The sequence below is a fragment of the Homarus americanus genome, unplaced genomic scaffold, assembly GCF_018991925.1.
Source record: "Homarus americanus isolate GMGI-L3 unplaced genomic scaffold, GMGI_Hamer_2.0 scaffold14467, whole genome shotgun sequence".
Lineage (NCBI taxonomy): Eukaryota > Metazoa > Arthropoda > Malacostraca > Decapoda > Nephropidae > Homarus > Homarus americanus.
This window is the reverse complement of record NW_024733734.1, coordinates 9,505,434-9,528,744: the sequence shown is the minus strand read 5'-3', so window position 1 is coordinate 9,528,744 and position 23,311 is coordinate 9,505,434. Positions and strand designations below refer to the sequence as shown.

The 23,311-nt window shown below is 34.9% G+C and overlaps 1 protein-coding gene across 2 annotated transcripts; it reads left to right on the top strand.

Moving 5' to 3' along the window:
• The first annotated feature begins 779 nt into the window (after positions 1-779).
• Positions 780-21,828, top strand: LOC121870026 (1,4-alpha-glucan-branching enzyme-like). Of its 2 annotated transcripts, XM_042371762.1 has the most exons (16): positions 780-1,194; positions 4,465-4,634; positions 4,854-4,969; positions 6,241-6,267; positions 9,568-9,696; positions 10,787-10,931; positions 11,612-11,702; positions 12,039-12,248; positions 13,139-13,210; positions 13,804-13,975; positions 14,837-15,046; positions 15,528-15,699; positions 16,870-17,054; positions 17,603-17,710; positions 17,943-18,083; positions 18,395-21,828. In XM_042371762.1, exons 1-16 carry the CDS (start codon positions 1,091-1,093, stop codon positions 18,440-18,442), a joined length of 2,100 nt encoding a protein of 699 aa, XP_042227696.1. In that variant the 5' UTR covers positions 780-1,090; the 3' UTR covers positions 18,443-21,828. The 2 variants fall into 2 exon arrangements, with proteins under 2 accessions (XP_042227696.1, XP_042227697.1); XM_042371763.1 differs by lacking the exon at positions 6,241-6,267.
• The last annotated feature ends 1,483 nt before the right edge of the window (positions 21,829-23,311 follow it).

Here is a 23,311-nt window from a genome sequence, read left to right as displayed (position 1 = left end):
GTTTCCTGTGTGCCAACCATGCAGGTAAACGACTTGACCACGGATAGTCGATAAAGCTGTCAATAGAGTACATCAATAATAATAACAATAATAAGACCAAGTAAAACAAATATAAATATAATATGTTGTTTAGATAATTTTTGAAAGATTAAATTAACGTTTCAGAACAAAGTAAGGTATCGATGACGTAAAGAAACATTGATCTTATCTTGTGAACATTGACCTTGGAGGATTTACTTGAATGTCCCCGCGCTAAATATGAATCTTCAAGTGTGAACTATGACCCAGAGTAAAGTATTTATGAACTTTAGAATTCGTACCCACAAGCACTGACTGTAACTACCCGACCTTAGGAACTAAATTGACCTTGACTGAAGAATTACAATTATTAATATTATTAGGACATTAGTTCTGATGTAATACCGTTATATGGTATGGATTTTTTCTCTCTTATTATGTCATGAATCTCTTTTAGATGTAGGTTTCTTAATAACTTCACTGGTGCAGATGGTGTGATATTCTAATTTTAGATACTGTATGTAGTTACTATACAAGGTCTCCAGAATGCCCTTGAAGCACGTGACGGGCCAGTGGTAGACGTCTGACGGTCTGCAAAATCTGATTTCATGTTGTACGTTGAATTTTTTCTTTAAATAATATGAAAATAACGAATTATATAATCGCGTTGTTTCTTTCTATCGTAGATTTTGTGTCGGAAAATATAAATATGCAAATGATTTTAATTTAAGAACAAAAATAATGTATTGTATTCCTGGCAGCGGTGTGGGAGTATTACCACCAGCCCGGCAGAGACGAGGTGGAGGGCGATACCTGCTGTTGTGGTAACCGGAATAATATCTCACTAGATCCCAAAACTACTTTACAGCTTTAGTACCTCTACCAGTATATAAAGTTTGACCGGTAGAAGACTTGAGTAAAGTTTTATTAAGTTGACAATCATTAGCAGCGGCGAGAAAAAAAAATAAATTATTAGTCCACCCGGTGATAGAGCTTCAGCGCAGTATCTTCCATTCAAGATTACAGTGTTTCTACAAGCTCGGGTGATACTGTAATAACCAAAAGCAGCGAAATGATTGACATCGGTGATCCCATGAAGGTGGAGGTGGCCAAGCTGGATGATCTACTGTGCAGAGACCCCTACCTCAACAATCACGTAAGGGAAATCAAACGGAGGTGAGGATGTAATAAGAGTTTCGGGAGTTATCTCAGAACGAGGACTAGTGTCATCTGTTGCCAAGGTGACACGAGTTATGACAGTTACCAATCATACATAAGTTGTTGATAACTTGAAAGCATTGGTTACCCTTTTAAATTGTAATTGAGAATTGGCACAGCTTAGTTGGCTGAACTTGACTTGAAACTTTCAGATTTTCAGTAAAAGGCTAAGGAGGGTCACTGTAATTTTCAATTTCTCATAATTTATTTGATTGGCATCACACTATCCTTCATATTTTTCTCTTACCTTAAAGAAAAAGCTATTGCACTTTTTGTTTTTGATCATTTACTCTTAGTGAATGAAAACAAACCATCACTAGACTGACTGACTGTAGCAAGAATGAACGAATCCAGGTAAAAAAGTCACAGGAAAAAAAACAGAAAAAAGTCACAGAAAAAAGTCACAAGAAAAAAAATCAGAAAAAAGGCACGGAAAAAACCTAACCTAACCCAACCTAACCTAACTTAACCCAACCTACGTGCATCATATATAAATTGTGTTGTCAATATGTAAAAGTCATGTATTGTCAGTTAATAATTTTTAAAATATTTTTAGTTTTATTAAATAAAATGTGACTTTTTTCCTGACTCTTTTTCCTAGCCAAAATTTTAACTTTTTTCTGACTCTTTTTCCTGTGACTTTATTACCGTTCACCGCATGAACTGGTCCATGATTGGTGATTCAGTATTCACAGTTTAGCTGAATGGCATTACTCAGAACTGTACTTTGCTTCTGTTATAATTGAGGCTTAGGGTACGGACATCTTGACACTCACGATGGCTGAAAATTTAATGACTAGAAACCTAACCTCAAATGACGAGCACAATTTATTGGCCATCGTGAAAGACAACAGGACGAGATTTGTCTATTACTTGTCATGGTGGCAAATGGCATCATAGCCTTCCCTGCTATGTGGTAGTGTGAACACTTACATGGCCATTATGCACAGTATTGTAGGGGAATAAAAATTTCTTTTTTTAGTTGTCATCCGACTTTTTTCTACAAATCTTGATGCTGCAATGTCTTTCCTTCTACAAGATATAGTAAGTTGATATTCTGATGGATGGAATGGTGTCATTCATCATGTGAATTTATAAAAATACTGGTAAAAGGTGTACTGTACTCAACGGTCGCCACTTTATTGCCAGTAGTATGGTATTGCCATAGTTTGTATACTTTAGGATTTCAATCAAAATAGAATGCAAGCCTTTTCTAAAACAGATTTCTGAATATTATATGGTACAACAAATTTTATGTTAAGGTAGATCTTATGTGTGAGAAGGGCCTTACAATGTGTGACCCTACCAAAAATTGTAGGTTTTCTCTGAGTCATCTAGTTTTCTCCTGTGCAGCATCTATGAATGGGGAGGTAGAAACTTGGTTAAATTCAATAGTACAGTAATAAAATGCAGTATTTATTAATTACACTTTCCAATATAGAAGGTCTCCCCAATCACATTTCAGGAGGCTTTGATTCTGCCAAATTCTAAAGTGGATATGCTAGGCCTCACCATTTCCTCTAATATGTCATGGAAGCCACACATCCACAACATTGCCAAACTTGCTTCCCAAAAGCTGGGAATACTGTACAGATGCTGTAGCTACTTCACTCCTGAGCAGTTGCTTCAAGTTTATAAGGGATTCATTCATCTTAACTTGGGCGGCTCATATCTCGGGCAGCTCTTCTGTCCAACTGTTAGAGTGGAATCAAAGGAATTTTGTCTTATTAACTCTCTTCCTTTAGTTGATAATCTCTCTTCCCTTTCTCTTCGCCGCAATGTTGCTTCACTCTCTTTTACAGGTATTTTAACGGGCAATGTTCGGCGGATTTGGCATCCTGTGTACTGCCGGCAAGGCCGTGGGTTCGTAACACTCGTCTTGCCCGTGATGCCCACCGTTTCCATGTGGATGTTGGTCACATTAGAGTAACCCGTTATAGTACATCCTTCTTTCCTCACACAGCCAAACTGTGGAATGCTCTGCCTTCTTCTGTGTTTCCATACTCTTACAATCTGTCTCACTTCCAAAAGATGGTTTTCCGGCATCTTCGTGGTGTAGATTAATACAGTATAGTCTTTTTACACCCCCCAGACCCCATTGTGGGTTGATGAACTGTCCCCTGGTGGGCTATTCCCCATAAAAAAATCCACTAGAGAGTGAAGGTCATAACAAAGAACAGATGTGTGTAACATAGAACAGACGGTTCCATGACATTTGCTCACAAGACATATACTCACAAGACAAACCTAACCTAATATTCTTCTTCCTTTTCATAAATGTTGAGTATTTGTCTTGTGAGCAAATGTCGGCACACCAGAACAGACTGATTGGTTCATATGCTGGTCATAAATATGGTAAAGCAAAGGAAAAAATTTCCAGCTTCTGGTTCTCATGGGAGTTTTGCAAATAATTTTTATGAGTTAAAGTTCATCTTCTGTGTTTTATTAGCACCAAATATTATGTACAGTATTGTTCAGGTATGCAGTATTCTGTACTGTTAGCTATTATGTTCTGAAAAGTTTAATATTGGCTGTTGCATGTCAAGAATCTTTGCCAATACTGTACAGTACTAACTATATTACATACATTATTATTATTCATTGTTGTTAGGCAGGAGTACAGGATGCCTCTTTTCCAATCAGAAGTGTGAGGCTGGAAACACAACCTGTTTGTATTTTGCAATGAAAAAGAAGTTACACTAGAACACTGGTATCCTGGTACAGTAACCTGCATTTCAGTGGGAAGAGGCTTGAAAGAATAAAAAAAAAATATGACATGATATTACTGTACTGTACTGTACTGTATATGTATTATACAGTACGACAGTATTTGTTTACTTTTTAATTATCACACAAGATACTGGTAGTGTCATTAATTTATTGTACTGTACATACATTATTGTACAGTGTACACTACAGGACTTAGCTAGATGACTGAGTTAAGATCATACAGTACCTCTATTTATGCTCAGTAAAGAGCAGTACTGATCATATTGTTTAACAAAATAATAATAATTTAGTACATACAATAGATTTTTCTCATTAACCCACTTACTTTAGTGCTGTGTAATGTTATATAGTCTTGTGGAAATCAAGACACATCGGTACAGAGCTCGGATATAGTTAATGCTATAGTTCAGGTTACTGTATTACTGTAATACAGTTTACATCTATATATAATTGCCACAGAATTTGCTAATATTATTTTTTTTTTTTACCGTATTTAAGATATGGATGCTTCAGAAAGTTGCTGGAACAAATCGATGGAGCAGAAGATGGGCTGGAGAAGTTTTCCCGAGGGTACGAGAAATTTGGACTTCATGTTAACCCAGACAACAGCATCACCTGCATGGAGTGGGCACCTATGGCACAAGGACTCTTTCTCAAAGGAGATTTCAGTAAGACTTATGTTTGGAGTTAATGTAACCTGCTGGTACTGCATAAAGGATCAGACTTTAGGCACCATGTGCATTCACTTAAAAAGTGTATTGACTTTACCGTACATTATTAAGTTTATTGTAAGTGTTTCTGCAAAGTGCATTAAAAGGTTTAACATTTTGTTAATATATATATAGTATACATATTTTTTTAATTACTTATGTTGTTGTGATCTACAGATGACTGGAATAAGCTGAGCCATCCCTTTAAAAAACTTGAACATGGTAAATGGGAAATAACAATACCAGCAAACCCTGATGGTTCCTGCCCCATCAAGCACATGTCACGGGTCAAGGTATTTTGTATTGAGATTTGCAAACTATATTCCTTAATTCTAATGAAGTTTGATACAAGTTTTTTTTCAGCGGGTTGACAAGATAATGAATAAAATATGTTTACAGAGTTCCTGCTAACTTGAATTACAATTACAATTTTCTAATGTTCATATTTGTTACATTTACCCTGTAAACCTGTCACACTTTACACGTCTATGTGGTAGCACGGGGCCCTGTTGATCCCCAACTCGTGTTATTGGGCGACTCCGCTGTACAGTGTTAGATAATATAGAGTTTATATCGTGTAATTCATACACCCCAATAGAACAACCATGTGAACAAAATTTATGTTAAGAGATTGGCACATATTACAAAAATATTACTAAAGGGTGCTGTGTATATTTGTATTATAAGGTAAGTATTTTTTTGTAATTTAGTGTGTTAGTTTAAGTGTAATATTATATTTTAGGGTTGAATTATTACAGTAGTAGAGTATTGTTCTAATTACAAAGTGCAATGAACTTTGAATTACTGTACTGTATTTTATTGCTGATGTCCTTGTTTCTGTGAATTATAGTTTTGATTCTTTGGTTGTAGGTCGAGGGTTTAATGTTTAAACTTCATAGACTGTGACCGACTCGTGAATTAGGTTGTTACATGGTAGTACGTACTGTATAAATTCTTTCTTTCATCAGTTTTCCTAGTCTGTGATTCATTGCAATTATTCACAAATTACTGTTTTCTAGATTCAACCATAAAATTACAGTGTAAATCAATCCTATACTGTATTACTGAACTTATATAATCAAAATTATTTGTTTCTTCAGCAAATCTAAAAGTTGAGTACGTGCATCCCATAATCTAAACAGATCCTGTCAAAAATTTAACTTCATATTTAGAGCTTTTGCACTTGATGAATCTTGCTTTAGAATACCTTTGCAAACATGCGATAGTTTTAGGAGTTGGCTTTTTAAGTACAGATCGTGAATGCTGACCTGCTGTATTTGTAAGTTTGTTTAATTTTGTCTTTTGTTTTAAAACCTTTGTTAGAGCATAATGCTGTATGCTGTATCATATCCCACAGGTTTATGACAGTTTCATTGCAAGATCCTCACAGGGCAGTGTAATGACTAAATGTTAGATCTGTAATGTAGTCTTCCCTTGTTGCTTTTACATGTCGTAGGAGTTAATACATTACAGTATAAACAAATGAGCCGTTTTCTAGTAATAATGGTAAACAAAGATTATTAAATAAGAAATTTTAATTATGTGCAAAAATTTTGTTTTCTAGATTGGCGTCTTGAAGTCAGGGAATCAGGTAACCAAGGAGTCATTCTTGCATGAGACTGGTTCATAAGGAACTAGGGCACGATCCCCAACATCATTAATATACATACAATACATGTTTACAGTAGTTTAGAGTACATTTTTGTACATAACAGTTTCTTGTATATTGTGTGTGTGACAATTCGTGTGAGCCTGTCCTTGTAGTTCTCTCTCAATAGTTACACGTATATAGTTTATTTTTTCTTCTCACTTACCAGTATACCATCGTGCTGTATTTTGATATCAGGATTTTTATTTATTTTTTTTTTTACAAAACTTTAAACATAATGAAAGAGTGTTTTAAATTTTTTGAGTGATCACAGCTTTCATGATAGTAGCACAGTACATCATCTCCGAAGAAAGGATTAAGTATGGTACAACTCTGTGGAGGAGGGTTAGCTTGGCTTGGAGCCAAAAGAATTAGAATAATAAACCTTACAAATTAAAAGTTAAAATTTCCCGCCACAAATGTCAGATTGACGATGAACCTATTTTTTGTGGATCTTGAACACCAAGTGTTGACTGGTCTTCCATGGCATCCTATGCAGTTCACTTATATTTAACTTGAACCGTCATATTGTTTGGGACATGTAACGATTTTTTTTTGTTTCATTTGTATTTTAGTAAAAGTACTGTATAAGAAAACCATACTTAAGTAAAAGTATTGAAAGATTTGAGTGTACATTTTAAAAAGTAAATACCCAAAATTGTTTCTTGAGTACAGTACCGTACTCAAGTAAATTTACTTAGTTACTTTATAACTCTGGTATAGCATGACTGTATATCCCATAAACAAGACGACAGATTGGGTATTGTGCTACAACAAATGTAGTTTATATCACCTGTGGCACTTGGTGTAAGAGTAAAATCTAATGGCACTTATTGGTGTTCTTTTTCTCAAATATCTTTACACTCTAAAGCTTCCAGCATCTAATACAGTATTTTGTTTTTACTTTTCAAGGGAAAGTAAGAGTTTTTTCAAGATTGATAAGAATATTATGGGGAAAAATTTTGGCTTTAAAAGTTCAAAAGACTTTCCAAATAAGAGTTTCCTATCAAACTATCACTCTCTTTTGTGTTACCAGTAGAATCCAGGTTGATGGATGATTAATTGAGAGATTTTAAAACTTCATTACTTGGAAACATTGAGTGCCACAGGTTCTGTATGTTACTTGACTGACTTTGATGTACAGACTTAACATTTTTGTTGACACTTGTACAGACTTAACATTTTAAATGATCACCGTACATACTTGGTATTTTTACCAAGTACTCTGGTCTTTACTTTATCTTCATTTCCTTGTTTACACTGTTTAGAAGTTGGAACGTTCAAGGTGAGACTTTTTTTTATTTGTTGGATTTGCATCACTGAGGATGGTTCTTATTTGCTGTATCCCTGGGGTCATTTGGAAGCTTGTTCTGCTTAGCATTGCCTGTTGGGGCCGAGGCGAGTAAGCATAGTTTATAAGTTTTCCATCTTATGTGAGTTAGTACCAAGGTCTTTGTATTTTGAATGCTGCATGTTTCAGGGATGATTGTAACTGTTTTATTACAACTTTTTACGTGATTCTGAATGTCACTTCATTCAGCTAATCTTTTATAAGGATCTTTGAATCTACACTTCTTTATTGTGTACAAATGCATTAATGTTCTGCATTTTTGTGTGGAAGGAAAAATCCATTAGCTTTAGTTTGTTATTGTATTGTTTATGACCTGAATCTCATAGTTCTTCTGATTGTATGTGCTTATTGTACTTCTTTTATCCTATTAGATTTTATTGTTACTTGAAAAATGTTGATGGATATACCAATGGTGTCCTTCTAACTTCTGACCCACAGTCTATATGCAGTAGGTTTAGATGTCTCAGATAATGGTCAGGATTTCTTTCCAAGTGGCTACTTTTTGTTGCACTAGACTTGACTGAATGTGATATGTGATCATCTGTAAGGGTAAGAATGAAATCAATTGATTTAGTGGTTGAAATATGAAGTGTCAAGTTTACTGTAACTTGAATAAAATAAATTCTGACAGCTTTGGTTAAAAAGGAAGATTTAGGAGTATTTTCAGTAATCCCCCTTGTAAACTAAATACTTTACATTACTGAAGTTTCTGAAGGGGTAACTGAACAAATACAGTACAGTAATTCCCATCATGTGAAGGTTGAAGTTGAATTTTTTTTGTTGGAAAAGTTATACTCAACATAGTAGCGATATAGTACAGTACTGTGTTATATGAAGGCGTGGATATTAAAAAGTGCTGTAGATGGGGGTGCTCCTTGTATCAAAGGTGTTTTTTTTTAGAATATTTACATACAGTATTGTAGTTGAAATACTGTATGTGTTTATCACTATTTCTATGCTAGGTTCATTTAGTCACTTGAAATTGCATTGTATAGTTTGTTTGACGGACGTTTTATATCTGACTGACTCTCGATATAACGGACTTTCCTCACCATGTAGTCCATTAAATAGAGGTTTTACTGTACACCTTAATATATAGTTTAAGGATGTGAATTTAAGTCTTCTGTCCTCTGCTTCGGCATTCATTATAATAACAGCATTGCCTTTTCTCCGAGGGATCGTGGGCATTGGTTGGACTGAAATGGGAATTGGATGGATTTTACACTTAATGTTTTGTTCTGCTGTTTATTTAATGGAGTGGTAATTTTAGCATTTTTGATTCCTGGTTATGGAGAATAATTATTGATCATATTTTCTTGCTTTTGCTTTTTTACAATGAACAAGTACAGGTATATAAATTGTCTTTGTTTTGATAATAAGTAAATTGTGTTTGTTTAGATTATGAAATTTCCTGAATGATATACTGTATGAAAAAGATTAAAAGCATTAAATCATCATTAATGAATATAGGTTTAATATACAATAATTGTCAAGCATTATAACAAGTTCTTAAAATAATTGGTGTTGTGCATTGACAGTCACCACTAGTAAGGTAATGTGTACAGTGTGGGAATGGGGAGGCCCATGTGTAAATGAGATGATATTTTTATTAATATAAATTTTTCGTAAAACAGTTTTTTGTTGTAATGACCAAGATATTTAAAACATACTGTTTATGATAACAGTATTTAAATAGGAAATGTGAAGATTAGTTATTTGAAGCTACTGACATCACTATTAAGTTTATATTTCATTATTGGCATAGTTCAGCATAAGTTTAGAAACATGTCTTGAAAATTGGCATGTTGAGGAACTGAATAAATTTTTACATCTTTAACCAGTTTTTGCTCTACTGTTAGGATGGACTGAATATACTGTATTGATTTCCTCAGATAGGTCTGCTGACCCCAAAGGATGTAATGGAAGACAGATTATGCCCATGGGCATCATATGTGGTTCAGCCTCCCAAGACAGAGGGCATAGCATTTCACCATCACTTTTGGAACCCACCACCTGAGGAGGTATGTATGATTACCTCTCACCTCTTCTGCCGTACGGAGAGTGAATAGTACAAAAAGGATAGAAAGCTTAGGATACTAACCTTATCCCCTTGTGTACGAGGTCGCCTCTGAACTGAATAAAATTACCACCGTGTTATCCAGTGGTGTCCCCATGGTGAAGAGGTTAACAGGTCAGCTTGATGTGTAATCTGAGTAGAATGTTTACAATATTTATAAGATGGCATTAGATTTTTCATGTACTGTACTGTACTGTACTGTATCTGTTTTAATAATCTTGAATAAATTTAACAACCACAGTGATAAATGAAATTAGGGAGTATGGATGTGTTCACTGAGCAAGGAAGACTTAAGACAAAAGATTATTAAGGCATATAGGAGAGGCCTTCCTCCAGCCGTGGATTAAATAAGATGATGATGATTTACAGATTATTTTATGTTATGGAGGATGGACTTGGGCTGATGGCTGATAAAAAGAAATGTCATCAATGTATCTCTGAGGAAAATGTTTGTACTTTATTTGATGACTGTGGTTTACTGTGGGGATAAACATGGGGGGAGAGTAATGAAAGTAAGAACTTAGGAAGTGTTGTTGAGTATGTAGTATAGTATTAAGATCTAAAAGTGTGGGAATAAATAACATTACTAAGACTGCTTCAACTATAATGCACAGTACTTGCTGTGTGTAGTGGCATGATACACAAGTTTATATTTAAAAAGAAATGGAGCAAAGTTGTACATTTTGGCTGTGCTTCCATGAATTAGCATGATATATCATGCTGGTACAGTATATTGAGACTGAGGAGGTGGTCAGTGGTGTTTAGGATTCAGAATGGATCATGTCTCTGAAAGCCATTAATGAATCCTTGTGCCCCAGAGAATCCTGAAACTGTTTACAAAGAGAAATGAGTCTTATCCAAACTAATAAAATACAGAAATATGGGTAGGGATTTATCGACTCATTTAGTTATAATGGATTCTTATTTAAGATTCTTAGTGAATTTCATAGATATAAATATGCTCATATAGAATTTTCTTGTGTGTCAAATCCAGAGTACAATATTTTTTTCTTATCTTGATTAATATTTTTCAGAGATATATTTTTAAGCATCCTCTGCCCCATAAACCTGCGAGCTTGAGGGTGTACGAGTGCCATGTTGGAATTGGCACCGACCAGCTGAAAGTTGGGACATATAAGGAGTTTAGCAAGAATGTTCTACCAAGGATAGTTAAATTAGGTAAGTTGAAATGGTGGTGGAGTTGTTATTATTTAGGAATATGACCCTGGAGTGTACTAGGGGAGGGACATGTGATGAATTATATACACAAATGGTAGAATTAATCCATGAGGAAGTGTGGCATGGAATTATATAAATTTATGACTCATTGGGAACCAATTGCCTATGCAGTACAGTATATGATGATGTACTTGTGGGAAAATACAATTCGACAAACAATACAGTGTGATTTGGGGAATAAATTGTGTCGTAAGTCCGAGAACTTAATGTTCTCATCCTGTAATGTTCAGATGGTAAAAAATATCTAGAAAGCAAGAAGATAAATTGCTCATTATGTAAACAGAGGACATAGTGGGTCAGCCATAGTTTATAACCTGGCCTCACTAATGTTTTAAATAAATGAAGTTGACCAGATTTAATTCATTGTGATTTCCACATTCACTTATATCATGGTTCTTTAGAGATAATAGATTGAAAGGAAAAGCTTAAGATTCTGGATATAGATTGACTTCCTTGGTAACTAAAATATTTTTTTTTTTTCAAACATAACTCTTTGGAATGTATGGATTCAGGCCTTATTGCATTATATTGGAAAAAGACTTAAAAGTGTTAAAAACAGTGTTTATATTAATACTGCACTGCTTGAAATTATAAACACATTTACTGTATCTTACTTGCAGGCTATAATGCTATCCAGGTGATGGCTATCATGGAGCATGCTTATTATGCCAGCTTTGGCTATCAGGTCACCAGCTTCTTTGCTGCCTCAAGGTAAGTGTTTGTAGGTACTGTTTAATGGTACTGTATTAGACATACTGTATAGTAATACAGAACTAATGCAGAACATATTAAAATGTAGATACCTGTACAAGTAACGTAACTTGGTTTCCCTAGTTTTATCTTAAAAAAAAATTTCTTCCCCCCATGGAGAGGGGAGGGTGTAACCTTAAATATGTGTGAACCTGCATTTGGGTCCAAAAATCAGTACGTATCATGCTAACTCTGAACACCAGAGCTGTCCTTAAGACTAATTAAGTTTCCTTTTCTTTCAAGTCATGACTGTGGTTGAGGTAACATACCATAAGCTACAATCCCTTCTCTTTTTAGCCGTTATGGTACACCAGAGGAATTGAAGGAGATGGTTGATACAGCACATTCTATGGGTCTGTATGTCCTTCTGGATGTGGTTCATTCTCACGCCTCCAAAAATGTGCTTGACGGCCTGAATGAGTTTGACGGTTCGGACTCTTGTTACTTCCATGGTGGCTCAAGAGGAACACACTCTCTTTGGGACTCCAGGCTCTTTAACTATTCACAGTAAGTAATTAGACGGGAAAAATTTAAAGTTTCGGCTTAAAAATGTTAAAGATGAAAATTAAACGTGAAAATGCATAAGATTGTGCGCTGGGTATCTTAGCTACCATGTACCTATACTATACAAGTCATACAATTGCTCACTAATTGCATACTGTCCTAAGGTGTAAGTCCACATTAAGTGGGGGAAAAAATTGTTTGAATATCTGCAAAGTAGAAGCTGAGAATACAGTAGATTTGACACCAAATTTTGTAAAAGTTATTTAACATTTTGTATAACTTATACTGAGAACACAGGAACACTTATGTATGGCAAGTTATTAGAATTACCATCATCAACGTTTTAATGGCCATTTTCCACACTTGCTTGGGTTAGCTACTATTACCTCCCACATCACGACTCCTCATTCCCAATCACTTATTACTTACTCTAATTTCAGCCCACATTGTTAACATACTTTCAAGAAACTTCAATGAAACTATACAACACGGTCACTAACTGAAGATCCACTTATTGTATTGTGAAAAATTCTTGTTTTGTCAGTTTCTCCCACAATTACAGTCCTCTTCATATTAAATTATTGATGCTTTTTTTAAACTATAATTAACATAAAATTTCATAGATGGGGTATTGGCCATGTTAGGTGCAATCTTGTCTTAATTTGTTTCTTATAAAACTCTTGGCCACCTTGTTCTACATAAATGTAAGCATCTGTTGTATACGGTAAGGTAAGGATTTTGATGTACTCTGTTATCTTCAACTTTACTTCTCGTTACCTGAGGTGGATCTGAGATTTACAAAGTGTTCAGGAAATGCGTATAGACTTAATTATTTTTAAATTTACCAGTGTTTCTTTTGTTATAATTATACATTTTTATGATTGTTTCTCTAGCTGGGAGGTGCTGCGATTCCTTCTCTCAAACCTGCGGTGGTATCGTGAAGAATACAAGTTTGATGGTTACAGGTTGGTGCATTTGTGTTTTAATATTCCTAATACATTAATTGTCATCAGTTATGCTTGGGAGGTTTACTGTGAGAAAGGTCGGGAATCTTTTTTCCATATTTGACTCCTTGTGCATCATTTTGTCTGGCTTACCTCTCAAGATTTTTCTATTTACTCAAACTAGAATTATATCCATGTCATTGGTTTGAGTTTGACAAATAACTTTAATGATAATAACTCCTTGATGGGTGTATTGAATGCATTATTATATAAGGATGGTATTTGAAAATTTGTGTTTCAAGGTTGGGTCAAGTTGTGTGCCTGTCTCTCCTTCTCTCTCTCTTTATCATCATCAGTCAAACTTAATGAACAACTGTCAATGTTATAGTTGTAGTTATAAAAGTTAATTAAGATATCCCATATTTTTTTCTCTATTACTGTAGCTCAAATATATCTAATCAAACGATGTGATATTGGAAAAACATTACAACTACTTACAGTGTTGCAAACTTTTAGGTACACTCGTGTAATTTGACCTTTCAGAAAAAACAGCTGATGAAAACAGTATGTTGTCTTACACCCATGTTTAAGCTTTTGTTGTTTTTTCCTAACAGATTTGACGGTGTAACCTCCATGCTATATCACTCACATGGTATTGGGGAAGGTTTCAGTGGTGATTATAATGAATACTTTGGATTGAATGTGGACACAGAAGCTTTAACTTACATCATGTTGGCCAACTACATGCTTCACCAACTCTACCCTGAGGTCATTACTATTGCTGAGGTGTGTATCAATGCTTAGTGTAATGACGTGATATATGGCATTAATCCTTATACAATGCACATCATCAGTGGTACTTGGATGTAGGGATGGTAGCCCTCATCACCGGACGTTTCATGTTCCTTGCATTCCACTTTTGTAAATATGGGGGTCGAGTAGGAAATCCCTAGCAACCAGTTAAGGATTACGAGTAAATAAACATATATACAATAATAAGCTACCATTCTTTATTTATAACTATTCTTTTTCTTAATTAATTACATCAAACTTTTCTTGTATAATCTTTCAATTTGACAACTTGTTATTTTGTCTTGTAATGTGCTTCTTTCCTTGTTATGCCTAACCAGTCAAACACACTTCTATAACTAATCCATTATAACTCTCCTTCACAGCCTTTTATTGATCTTTAGCTCTGGGTGTGGTCTGCTGTTTATTAGATTGGGTGTTCTTGATTTTTATATTTAGAACATTTCATGAAATTTGATAGTTAAAGAAATAGGTGTTCCCTAATTTAGCTAGAATTAGATGGTTGAAATAATGCATCATAAGATCTCTTGGTTCTCATCACTGGGTTCAATAGACAATGGGCAACTGTTTAGGAAATGTAAAACATATTTAAGACACTTGGACACTATGGAAATTGAATAGAGTTATTAATCACAATTTGAAACTCTTACCAGGAGTTGAACTCTGACCATTTAAATGAAACTGAACACAGAAGAGTAATACTTTTGGTCCTTAATTCACTTTGAATACCAAAAAAGGAAAAGTGAATTGATAGCAAAGTAATATCATCTTATCTGGTAGAGCTAAAAAACTTGCTTCCATGGGTGCTGCATCATGTTTCTTGTTTTATTTTTACAGGATGTTTCTGGGATGCCAGCTTTGTGTCGACCAGTTGAGGAAGGTGGTAGTGGCTTTGACTACCGCCTGGGAATGGCAATTCCTGATCACTGGATTAAGCTACTTAAGGAAAAGGCTGATGATGATTGGGACATGGGACACATTTGTCACACCCTAGAGAATAGACGCTACATGGAGAAAACCATTGCTTATGCAGAATCACATGACCAGGTTAGTGCATAGAACAACTTGAAAAGAAGGACAACTGATTATACAGTATATATCTGTACTGTATATTATTTTATCCTTGGTTACCATAGGGCAGGACCGCAGTGGTTGAGTGGATACAGCCCTTGCCTCCTGTTCCAGGGGCCGGTGGTTTAATTCCTGGACACTCCCAGTTCACCCACCTGTAAATGGGTACTTAAGTTTACAACTTAGGGAAGTGAAGGCAGTCATGCCTATGGGTGGGACCCACTTTCACTTTTCACCAAAGGGTAAAGAGAGTATTGACGTCATTCATGTGTGTTTGGCTTTCTGGTGTTTGTGTAAACTTTTTATGTTGCCTTAATTCCTTACAAATGAAGATGAATAACCCAAGAAAATCTTATGGTTCCTTGATCCTTGTTGCAAACTATGTACTGACACTCTCTCTCTTTTATAATCTTCCTTCAGACCTTAGTTCTTAGTTGTCTCTTCATGTCTGTTTCAGGCTTTGGTGGGGGATAAAACAATAGCTTTCTGGCTTATGGACAAGGCGATGTACACACACATGTCCAAATCATCTCCTCCAACACTGATCATTGACAGGGGAATGGCTCTCCACAAAATGATCCGCCTCATCACACACGGTCTTGGTGGTGAAGGCTACCTTAATTTTATGGGTTGGTATTCAGTCAAATTTTGAATTTTAGTATGATGATTTTTGGAATTGAGATACTGTATGTTACATAGCTAAGGAAAATCTGTTTCATTGTTGGCGTGAAAAGTCACGTAATCTGACCTGGTTATTTCAGAGGTAAAATGAGTGTTTGATTGCATTCTATACCATATGTTTTTCTTTTAAAAATACAAAGTACTGGTACAGTTGTGGAAATGTGTTCCTACATCCCCCTGTGGTAACCCGTGTCTCCAAACGGCCCACCTTTATGACCTATAGCAAACTTATCCACCAATCAAGTATGTCATTACATGACCAATACCCTTTCATTCATAAACAGTGATTCTACTTCGACGTCGACGTTTGGAGACATAGGCTACCACAGGGGGTGTAGAAACACATTTTTGCAATTGTACATGTTGTGGGTTACCCATGGGTCAAGTCAGTTGATGTTAATTACATTAATGTTTTAATTGAATAATAAGTTCTTTTAAAAATTATTGTCAAATGGAGACTGGTTGTAAATTTGTACAATAATGATTCCATTGCAGTATTCAGTTTTAATAATTTGTCAAGAATATTACAGGAATAAAATGGATGTAGAAGTGAAAGAATTCTTGGACTCAGGGCTGACCAGGGTTGGTTAAGATGGCGTGGATGTATGGAGTGATGCATCAATCAGAAATGAAAGATGGAAGGGATCGGGAAAGACCAAGAACGAGATGGGTGGATGAGGTGAAGGAAGCACAATAGTACTGTATACTGTAAAGAAGGGGTGTAGATGTCCAGGAAACAGCAGTGTGTGTGTGAATGACAGTAAGGCATGTTATCAAGTAGTTTGTAGGGATGTTACATTGTAGATTTTTTTTGCATGGTTGAAAAAATAAAAGTACTGAATGGCAGTTAATTTGGAAACTGTTCAGGTAATTTTATAAAAGTTGAAATAAGAATGATTCAGTAGCCTTATAATAAAATTTATGATGATGCAATCAAAACTAGACTATTTTTAAATATGCAAATTTTAGCCTATTATTTAAGCTTCAAGTTTCAGTCAGACATTGATTTTTCTATTGTCCTAAGCACGGTTAATATCCCAAAGTTTTGATGTATTTTCCAGGTTTGAGAATGGTGATGAAGTGTTCTTATAATTAAAGTATACATATATCTCTCACAGGTAATGAGTTTGGCCATCCTGAGTGGCTCGACTTTCCCCGGTTAGGAAACAATGAGAGTTACCACTATGCCAGGAGACAGTGGAATGTGGTGGACAATGGCCTCCTCAAGTACCAGTACCTCAATAACTTTGATTCTGCGATGAACAAGCTAGAGGAGAAATACGGTTGGCTTCATTGTGATCCAGTAAGTATTTAGGAGGACTGTACAGTGAAACCTTCATATAATGCTCTTCTGTTTCCATATAATCTGTTACATCGGGGGGAGGTTCACATCTAATGGACCCTCAATATAACAGATTTTCTTGTCCACATAGTCCATTAAATAGAAGTTGCACTGTATACCTGTACTATTGTGTAAGGGGGATTAATGCAAACTGGCACCTGGTGATTTTTGCTGCCTAGAGGAATTTTATTACTGGCTATTTATCGTAATATATACCTATGCCTAAGGCTTTTGGCGTCACACATGACTGCAGTGCCTATATGTTTATGTTAACAAGCTTTCAACTTATTTTCTTTTTGTAAGTCCTCTTTCAGCAATTGTCTTTATCAGTCTCTCCATTTCCATTATTTTTGGGTATTCAGTAAATCTCCACAATTCCCTCTACTGCAACATCACCAACTCTTATATTATACTGTATTTAAATCCCTTAACACTATCATTCTATTCTATATAACTAGACTTATCTTTTTAGTTCTGTAAGTTTAATTGTATTTTATTTTTATTACCAGGGTTACACAAGCACTAGGCATCAAGGTGACAAAATCATTGTATTTGAACGTGGAAGCTGTGTCTTCGTCTTCAACTTTCACCCCAACAAGAGTTACAGTGACTATAAGGTGAGCTGGTCCAGTACTGAAAGCGAATTAATCATCATTACCTTTGAATGTATAAGATTGTTTTTATAGGGACATGTACTGCACAATGATAATCATATACTGTATAAGCATGGTGAGGAATTCATCAACTTGATGAGAAAGATTGATAGAATTATGTAAAATATCTATTGTACTGTACATAGTTTTCCTGCATCAATTTTGTGATGCACATAGAATGTCTTCTTTTGTACAGATTGGTGTGGGTGCTAGTGGTAAATATAAGATTGTTCTTGACACTGATGCTGAGGAGTTTGGAGGTCACAAGCTGATTGATCATAGTACTGATTTCTTCACTCAAAATGAATCCTTTAATAATCGGCCAAATTCCTTTATGGTGAGTATTCTAGAGTACTAGTTCACTAACCTTCACAAACCTCTTTAAAACAATTATTTATTTTTTTAATCAATCGTATTACTGCCATATACTTCATGGCTTTCATCTGTCCTGGCACTAGTCTTCATTGAACACTCGGGTGGTAGCCACACCCCATGTGGTACACGAGTAGCCAGATGTATGAAGCAGATTAAAACATACAGTACTCTGATAGGCCCAAAATACAAACTTATTTAAACTACTTTTTCTTATATACTGTATACTGCATATATATTTACTGTATGTATATATATATAGATTTTCTATTTCAGGTATACATTCCAAGTCGTGTTGGCATCGTACTGGCAAAGGTTGATTGAAGAATGAATCTCAACATGTGTCATGTGACAGTGGATCAGTGAGATGTGTATGAGAGTTAAGGTAATGTTGGAATCTCTTTAGTATTGTACAAAACAAAATTTGCTTTTGTACTGGTTTCAACTCAGGCTTATTAAGGAAAAGATTTTGCAATGGGTTAATACTGTAAATTATATTAAAATTAAAACTTAAAATTCTCAGATACTGTTCTGTGCTTTCCATCTGAATGTTCTGTTGTCCGTCCCTAACTGAGCCTTTTTTTATCACTTCTTTCTCCTGTTGGACTCCTAGTTTGTCCCTTTAGTAACCCTTGGTAAAGTACACCATTCAATGTAGCTTACGGAGTAATAATTTCTTTGTGCAGTAAATAAAAGCATTTTTAATTTTTGGATGACAACCATTGTATGGAACTTTTAAGCAAAATATGTGGGAGTGTTGTGTGATGGGTATTGATGATATGAAAGTGAAGAAGTATTGACTGTATTTGTCAAAGTGTTAGGGTAAAACACTCACGCTCGGCTCTGTAGTAAATGATAATATAAATGTACGTAAATTGCTCATGATTTTAGAAAATTTGGTTTATAATTTAGAATGGTAGTTTTAGTCATGGTAGTTTTAGTCAAAGAATACCATTACTTGAGGAATTAGAAAAACTACAGTAATTCTCGTACCTTTTGTGTAGTTACATCGTGAAGCCCCTCACAAAAGGTTTAAAACTGGAAAGATGTTCATATAATACATGTGTAAAATTAAGGGTTATGTCACAAATCCATCCTAAAATAATACACTAATGGAAAATAAAAAAAATAATGGTAGAACCTCATACACTTAAATTTCATAAATAAAAAATATTATACACTCGAAGCTTCTTTTAAGAATAATTCTCCGGTATAAAATGATAAAACTTAATAACGCATAAAAAGCCATGAAGCTAGATCTTGCCACTGAGTAGATATGGTCTTGTGTGTAAGATATTGTGCCTTATTACTCATCATACAACAAGTTTGATTTATAAGTAATTACTAATTTTGGAACCCATGCCAGTGTGGGAAAGGATGTGTTAAGATGATGATGCTGTTGTGGGGCTCGAGTACTGTACCTGTACGGAAATATTTTTTATTACTGTATTACCGTAAATTAAAATAGACACATTGTTATCTTCAGTTAGTTATTCTCCGTTGGAAACACCAAAGCAATATTTTTTTATCCTAATCATTGTGTGTGTTTGGGACTGAGTGTGAAAGGTATGAGGGGATCTGAAAGGTAAGAAACTAATTTGCAATTATGTTGCTCATGAAAGGTACAGCTGTGGCTGATAAGTTCAAGAAAGGTGTGGGAATTATTGCACTGTATAAGCACAAAGTATTTTATTAGGAAAATAACATTTGAAATTGAGGTGTTGCTATTTTTTTTATGTACTGTACTGTATTTATAGTTATTTTTACATTATTTTTCCTTCTACAGTATTTTCAATCATAAAATTTGTAGCTATCAATACAGTAATACTGTTATTTATGGTACTGTATGAGGGTAATGGCTCTTAAGTCATATGTTCGTGCACAAACTTTTATCAGAAATATTTCTCTTGTTGAATTAGTTTACTCTTTGTATCTAGAATGTTGTTAAACAGGGATATATGTGTGTGTGTGTGTGCACGCGTGTGCATGTGTACATGCATGCGTAAAAGATTGGATCTCTATAAGAATCGCAGAATGCAGTGGTGGTCCATGGTGATTTAGCTTTTCTCTTAAACCCCAATAACCGACCACCAGTCACGACTACACAGTTTTTTGTTGCTTGTAGGGAAAGGTCTCTGTTGATAAACACTTCCACTGCATTCTAGCATCTTGCAACTCATAAAAAGATCAAATCTTTTACATATGTAATGTTTAATTTTGGGCCAAATGTTTTCTAGTCTATTTTAGATGTTATTTGGAGATATGTTCAAAGATGTTACATATACATTGGATATTGATCATTGTAGACAAGTTTGTGCTGACAGTTTTTGTGCAGTTCTAACCAGTTTGTTTAGTTACATAATCTTAGTAACATTTTCTTACTGAAAGTTAATGATACAGTATTGTCAAGGTATGTTATTGTCTTCCACAATTAGTTCACTCTCACCAAGCAGTCAGTTATATAACAAAAAAAAAATTATAAAGCACTGTTCTGTATTTCAATTGTATGGAAATTCATTTGAATACAATATAAGCTAAGAAAGTATTGTCTAGTGCTTGGTTAAAATGTGATATTAATCCCTTCCTCATCACAGACCTGAACCATAGTTTGTGTACTGTACCACACATAACAATGGGGTTAAAAGTGAGATTTGATGTATCAAAAGAAAGGGTTTACTAGGGTAGGTCCCCCATATTTTGTTTCTGTTAGATAAACTAATATGAACCTACTGAAAACTTGTTATAGGCTGTTGTTTCTCTTGTTAAATTTAGAGAGTTTAAGAAATAAAATTGTGATATTTGTGATATATAATAATTTGTGTAGAAAAAATGTACTGTACTGTGTGGAACTCAGTTTTAATATCTTGACATTTTTTCATAGGTAAAGGAGCACATAATCTTAGGGACCACTGTAACATATTTATTGTAATGCCTAAAATTTTCTGGTTTGGTCTGAAACTAAACCAAATGAAATACGTACTGATAAATGTGCTTACAGTTACCTGTTCTAAATGTTTTTATTTTATTTTTTTATTGTTATACAGGTAAATTAGTTTATTTAATTCAGAATTTTAGTCTGTAAACATCACTGCAGTATGTACTTCCTTCATGTTAATTACTTTAATTGTTTGTTTTCGTGTTTACAAATAGAGTGAATGGAAGTATCTATTCAGGAGACAGATAACGAGTCTTTGGGCAATAATTAATTGGTGAAGAATTGGACCTTTAATATTTCCTCATTTTTCTGTGTTACAATATGTGATGTGCAGAGGAAACAATTCTAAAGAAACCAGCTTAAAAGTATGTTGCCTGACATTGAAGGGTGTACAGTACAGTACAGTACAGTATTAAGATTCCATATCAGATCAGGAATAAATATATTTTATACTGTGTAATTTATTTTTAGAATAATGGCAATATCTATGATGTAATGGAAAATGAGATTGAGTTACTTATTATTTTGTATGGGCCATTTTCTTCAGAGTAATAAAGACCATTGTTATCACCAAATGTCATTTGTTAATGCTCTGCACCTTGTTCTGATAAAAAAAGGTTTCATCTCAAGTGTGCTGCATTGTATTATTGCATTAAAAGCTGTTCAATATAAGTTTTTAGAAAAGGGTGAAGATTCAAAAAAGATATTTTGATAAAAGTGGCCTTGACAAATGTAGAAATGCATGTAAAAATCAATAAAAATATATAGAAATATGTTTGGGTGTTAATAGTATTATTGTCTTAATTAAGTGGGGTCATATCTGGCTTTGTAACATAAATCTTGAACTATTTCAAATTCTATTATGATTAAACATGATAGGAATGCATTACACAGAAAGAATTTGAAGAGTAGTCGTTGATCTTGTGCAGTCTTTCAGAAATGACCAGTTTATAATTTATATCTGGAATTGATCTTGTCTGTCTATCCTTGCATGTGCCTCTCTCTTTGTCCAGCCATATTTTCTGTTGAAGGATTTTGTGTAAATTGAATACATGAAATTATACAAAATTTCCTAAGGATAATGAAATGACTATGGACAGGCTGCCATTTTTGGTCAACCAACTCTGTGGACAAGGATTGTGTGTAAATAGGAAGGGATATTTTCATGAAATTTGGCTTATATACTGTACTGTAATTATCTGGAATTTTTTGGAAGGAGCCACCTCTTACTTTTGGTCGGTGCCTGCAAGAAAATGAAGAAGGCGCCTTAATCCCCAGCATGGGTAAAGCTTCTCATGGGCAGTCTGGGGTCACTAAAATGCAGTTACACTTCGGCAAATTGAATTCAAATATCATTGTTGCATTCTGAAATTTCTTCCTCCCCCAAAGTGGCCTCATCAGTTCTTGGCATGGAAATATAATGACTAGTGGTTAAACTTTACCACCACCAATGCAGAGCTCCATGATAACTCAGGTGGGTGTGCAAGGTGACTGTTGCCCTCCTAATAAAATACAGCTCATTTCTATGGTATTCTGCCTACCCTCAGTCTCCACTTGTTTAAGGCGGTGTTTTAAGTTGGTTGTCAAGAGTATTAGTACGTTGTCTGCCCCTACACCAGACATAATTATGGAAGACTATCCACCTTGCCTCCTTACAAAGGTGCTGGAGGAAGACTGTCTTGTCATAATTACAAAAGAGAAGGAAACAAGGTGAAAGTGTCAGTGTCTGCTTCTCTTATAAGATAACTACAACAGGTCGTACACCAACCAACATGGCAGGAAACCTTCAAGACATCTTCATCATTAACACATTAGTTGTCGTCAACTCCTTGTCTGTTGTTACTTCTTACCCTATTTGACGTAACATTGTCAAGGGTTAGATTTCCTTTTCCTCAATGAGGCCAGTTGCATCTTCAGGAGGTCAACATTGACCAAGGTAGTCACACTCAACTTGTGTTTCCAAACAGTATGTGAATGTCTTCACTTGAATGATCTGTAGTGGTCACATGGGTGAGAAGGGGGTTTGGGTGGGAGGGAATCCCACAGCAGTAGATTTGTATAGTAAGATTTGGACATTATTAAGCTACACACCCAACTGCAGATGTTACTAGACCTAATCAAAGAGTCTAAATTTTCGAGACAAGTCACAACTTTTCAAATACCGATTCACTCACCTGGTATCCTATTTATGAAGCTTCACTACGGTGAGGTATATACTGTACAAGTATTATCATAAGGTATTCTTCACAATACCAATT

Coding starts and splice junctions, on each gene's coding strand:
- LOC121870026 (XM_042371762.1), top strand. CDS start 1,091: ATGATTGACATCGGTGATCCCATGAAGGTGGAGGTGGCCAAGCTGGAT. Junction 9,697..10,786: donor GGAACCCACCACCTGAGGAG/GTATGTATGATT, acceptor AATATTTTTCAG/AGATATATTTTTAAGCATCC. Junction 13,976..14,836: donor AGGTCATTACTATTGCTGAG/GTGTGTATCAAT, acceptor TTATTTTTACAG/GATGTTTCTGGGATGCCAGC.